Source organism: Epargyreus clarus, unplaced genomic scaffold (genome assembly GCF_041222505.1).
Source record: "Epargyreus clarus isolate Ecla_fem2 unplaced genomic scaffold, WU_Ecla_fem_2.2 ptg000005l, whole genome shotgun sequence".
Classification (NCBI taxonomy): Eukaryota; Metazoa; Arthropoda; class Insecta; order Lepidoptera; family Hesperiidae; genus Epargyreus; species Epargyreus clarus.
The window spans coordinates 6,471,848-6,477,077 of record NW_027332213.1 but is presented as its reverse complement, the minus strand read 5'-3'; the positions used below and the strand labels follow the sequence as shown (position 1 = coordinate 6,477,077).

The 5,230-nt window shown below is 33.3% G+C and overlaps 1 protein-coding gene across 1 annotated transcript; it reads right to left on the bottom strand.

Moving 5' to 3' along the window:
• Positions 1-123: 123 nt before the first annotated feature.
• On the bottom strand, positions 124-5,088 carry LOC140757999 (uncharacterized). The gene is made up of 5 exons (XM_073093937.1): positions 4,608-5,088; positions 2,848-3,150; positions 1,542-1,753; positions 960-1,109; positions 124-462 (listed from the first exon to the last, which is right to left on the bottom strand). Exons 1-5 carry the CDS (start codon positions 4,615-4,617, stop codon positions 376-378), a joined length of 762 nt encoding a protein of 253 aa, XP_072950038.1. The 5' UTR covers positions 4,618-5,088; the 3' UTR covers positions 124-375.
• Positions 5,089-5,230: the final 142 nt, after the last annotated feature.

Here is a 5,230-nt window from a genome sequence, read left to right as displayed (position 1 = left end):
GATTAATCGTCGTTTTTAATTAAAGACTAATATCATAGATCTAATAATTGTAATAGTATTCTTAAAAAACAATACTAGTACCATCTATACCTTTGATTGGTTTTATAATTAAAGATTTATAAATCGATCAAATCACTTTAATATTTCAAAAAAACTATAAAAATAGTAATATCCAAACAAGATTCTTTTAATACAACATACTTCTATCAAAAACTTTGCCTTTGTTTTTCTTTTTGGCTATTTAAACAAACATTACAAACAGTCTTATATAAGGAGATTTCATTCTTAACATTAAATTGACACGTTTCTTACACGTAATAAAAATTAAGAGCATTTTAAAAATGCTTAAATGAAAAAAAAATAAAAATAATCGCTTTACGCTGAACATAATATTTCATAGACTTGGTGCGCAATTTCCTGTCCAGCAAAAGAAATGTACATTACTTTGTGACTTGGGTGTACCTGTAAAGAGAGGGATACAAATTTATAGTGTGACTCTGGTTACATTACTGCTACACATGAGTATTTCGGCCTACAATGGAAGTTTCAAGTGCTGCTGTCTCTCCAATTACTCACAAGTCATTCACACTTAGTCCTCAGGGGTAATGGCACAACTGTTATAGAGCTTTTATAGGTAAGAAAAAATTGGTCTATATTAATATATTTATGAAGCAATACTCATTTGCAGTCACTAGATGGTAATAGGCTACTGATGCTCATGGACATCTATCAACTCTAGTCTAAGATAAGTCCTATCTGTGGTCTGCCACATATGCATTGCTACCCCCAGGGACTAAGTTGGAACTCAGATAACTATGTCTACCTTACAGTCTTCACTGGAGTAAACGAAAGTAAATATTGTTAGTTAATATTGGAAGAAAATAGTAATAAAAAAGCTATTCAAAACTATTTTATACATATGTGCCAAAAAATAAATAACACTTTTAAATAAGTCTTACCTTGCCAGGAGTCAATGAGCCTTGTTCTTTGGCTCTGCCGACATACAGAGGTTCTCCAGAAGAGGTATGACCTCCAACTACAGCATTCTGGGGTATAGCATTGTCCTTGGTTGGCACCCAACGGACCTGATCTGGTCTTGCACAGCATACCTGAAAGTTTAGAGAAGAACATATTTTAGTAATCTAAAGGTTTGGGTAAGTGTATACTAGTCTACTTAAACTGAGGGTTATAATATTATGGTTCATAGTAAGTACTACAAGGTTTGCGAATAATAAATTGCCATTAGTTGCACCAATGGCATAATTTGATTTAATTGAATGGGATTAAATGTTATAGAAATTATTTTCACAGATAGACATGAGTCTACATTGTAAAAATATCCTGCTATACAATAGTTGGAATGGCTATGGGTAATATGTTTAGTTGGACAAAGACATGAATACAAAAAACTATTCTATAAAAAGTTCTATAAAAGTCTAAAAAACTATTATATAAAAAGTTATAGACTTTTTAGCAAACCAAGGGATATCCAAATGGTCTTTACCTATATTGTTGTCGTATCAATAAGATAAAGTGCTTACCTCAATACTACTGACAGGATTTTCTTTTCCACCCCACGGTACATATGCAGAACGGTGTTTAATAGCCAATTTCCCTGGTATCAGATCACTCCCGAATTTCGCTCTGATCACCCAGAGGGGGCTACCATCATGACCCTCGTAACCTGCCACAACAGCTCTGTCAGAGAGCGCATGAGCATTTTGAGGAGTGGTCGGAATCCATTCAATGGCAGCTGAAAATATTTAATCAAAACATTTAATATACAATAAATCAAATTTCAAGTTGTTATTTAAGTAAGTCTAAATATATATAACTCAAAGGTGACTGACTGACATAGTGATCTATCAATGCACAGCCCAAACCACTGGACGGATCAGGCTGAAATTTGCATGAAATTTGCTGAAGCATGCAGGTAGATATTATGACGTAGGCATCCGCTAAGAAAAGATTTAGATCAATTCTACCCCCAAGGGGATAAAATGGGGGATGAAAATATTACTTCGTAACGCGAGCGCAGCCGCGGGCAAAAGCTCGTGATATAATAAGATTTGACTCATACATAGCAACCCAATAAAAATGTGTAAAATAAACTTAATCCACAAGATTTTTCTGTTATGACTTTGATATATAATAAATCATCACTACATTTTAAAATTAAAAAAACAACACAGTTACTAAATGAAATAAAAATCTATATATAGGGCATATGTTCATCCTCCATGGATGATGAGATTAAAAAGTGTCATGTGTTAAACTTAATACTGTTATGTTACACACCAAACCATTGGAAAGGTGGTTAGTTCCTACTACACACATGTCGGAGAGTTAACGATTATAACAATTAACAAGAAACAATTAACAAACACTGTTAGGTAAATACAGAACGATGACACATTGGCACGAAAAAGATAATGTAATAAAAGATTAAGCTGATATACCTCATAGGTAATAATTAGGTTTGTCATACCACACCTTTCATACCAGAAAGACAATATGGTACAAATATTATTTCCTGTGGTAACACAGCAGTGTTACTTTAAGAGTTATACAGCTCAAAATTATGAATACCCTACAACTTACCAAAAATTAGCAGTATTTTTAGCTGTTGTTGTCTGAAAGGTGTGGTATCACTTAGGTAATAAGATGCATTTGATCTTAAGCCTCATGGGTAGCGGCACATCTGTGAACAACCTCTGGTAGGAGCCTCTTATCCACATCAATTGTTTTAGATGTCCATGGGAGGCAGTTGTTAATTAAAATCAGTGAACTGAATGCTCACTTGTTAGTTCCCTACTATAAAATAATACATAAATATCCAATACTTACGAGCATATGTGGGTGCTGGTACATGGCCTGGGTAAGCATAATTCGGAGCAGGGGCACTTGGCATTGGTGCTGTTGGCATTACTCCTGGATACGACATAGCTGCAGGATGGTTTGGTTGACCTTGCTGCCCTGGCTGAGGTTGCCCAGGATATGGGTATGCAAAACCAAGTTGTGGACTAAACCCTGTAGGGTATCTGGTCACAGTTGGCTGCCCTGGGGGTGGGGCATTGGCTGGGTTGTAGATTTGAGGGTATATCTGGTTCTGTGGTGGTGGGTATTGAGGTGGATTTCCTCCATATGGATCTGAAAAGACAAGTACAACAATTTGATTAAGTATAGAACAAAAACTACCTGAATACCAATAGACATTTTAAATGCATTATGCTGATAGCCTCATACTAGAATTTTCTTTGTTTTGGTAGCCATGGACTCACAAATGCAAAGACACAAACATCTACAATAAAACTCAGAAGACTATGAATCAGCCTCTGAAAATTTCTTAGTATAGTTACTAATCAGTCTTATTATTTATCAATCAGCATCGCTTATTTAACAAATAAATCATATATATGGAACAAAATTGACCAATTTCATTTTACACCTGATAAAGATCATAATTGGTATTAGTGTTACAAAATGTGACGAATGCCATAATTATAATGATCGATGAAAAATATTGTGCAATAATTATTAGTAACAAAAATTATAATTGAACTGTAAAGATAAATATTACAATGGGCATGTGACTCATTGTTACAATATTGTATTGAGTCATAGAATAGTCACAATGACAAAAAAAAAATGTAAGATAAGAGATATTGGAAGTCATAAATAAGGTTAGTGGAGGTGATTTCAGTGTCCTTAGTATGAGATATTTGACAGAGTTGACAGCGTCATACAGTGCATCTGGTTGATTAGAAACTAAAATTGGTTATTGTAATATACCATCAAACTGTTGAACTGTGGATTTGTACGATTGAGTGCATGATTGAAAACTAAGGGTACTACACTGAAACAATGGTAAAATTGAAATTGTAAACTGATATACACATGTTTGTGAAAATTGGTAACATATTATAATATACAGATATCATTTTCAATGTGGTGTACGATATTGCCAATTTTTAGAAAAATATTGCAGGTTTAGTTTACAATTTCAGTTGAAAAACTTCAATTCAGCTCTAATATTACCTAAACTTTTTTTATAATATAGGTGTAGCAGACGAGCATACAGTCCAGTACAGGTAAGTGGCTACTGCCGCCCATGGACATCTCTAATTAATCTCAAAAAGGATTAGCCTACATAGGAAGATATTCCTTTGTAAGCTAATCCTTTTTGGCCACCGATGTGCTGCTATCCCTGAGGACTAAGCTAGAACGCCTTAGAAAAACTATACTTAAATAACAAAAAGTTGAGCCGATACACCACAGACAGTAAGATTTTAAATATACATATAAGTACAACTATGATTTGCAGATGCACCATTTTCACAACTGTCTTAGTGTTATAATAGCAGTCTTTTCCATTCTTTTCAATAATTTAAAATATATTGTAAGAAGAACTTAAATAAAATAACTAAAATGGTAGAATTTCTTAATAAATGAGAAAATAAAAACATTTTCCATTTTAGACTTAACAGTAATATACTCATTACAAACTTTGGATTATCTATTACTATTGAATTAGGTATTTAAGTTATGATAGTTGTGTAATATATTTTATGATCAAATTAAAATAATATAAAATTGTAAGTACTTACATCCCGACATAGTTAGTTATCCAATATTGTGTCCAAACAACGAAAACAGAGTTATCTGAGCGTAAATAAATGCAAGTAAATCCGTGAATACGAAATAATGACGCTGATGACAGAATATGATACTGTTCTTATTATTTGAATTACGAATCACGCTCCCTACTATACTTTCACCCACTTATAATATTGTGTTCCTAATTCAAATATATTTTGACCAAGTGAATTAGTTGAGTGTTGGAAACAAAGTGACTGCCTGATTTTACTTTAATATGTAAGTGAATGATCGTCAAAAGAACACGTCACCGTAATAGTACGTATTGTATTTTTTAAATTACAATAACACACCAGCGTCGACAGCGTCACTAAAAGAACGAGATAAATGCATTGATAAAACGAGGAGCGGAAGAGAGAGAACCAATTTATGATGTAAAATCGCAAACAAAGTGGAAATGGATACAAACTACAATGTACAAACGTTCACCTGCGCTGTCAATTGTCAAATTTCAAATCTAGGGTTGCCACAATTCCAACAATCTGGTAATCAGTATCACCGCCTAAATATCGATATTTAAATCAATAAATAAATAGCAATATAATAAAATAAGTATAAGATTTTTATCAGGACT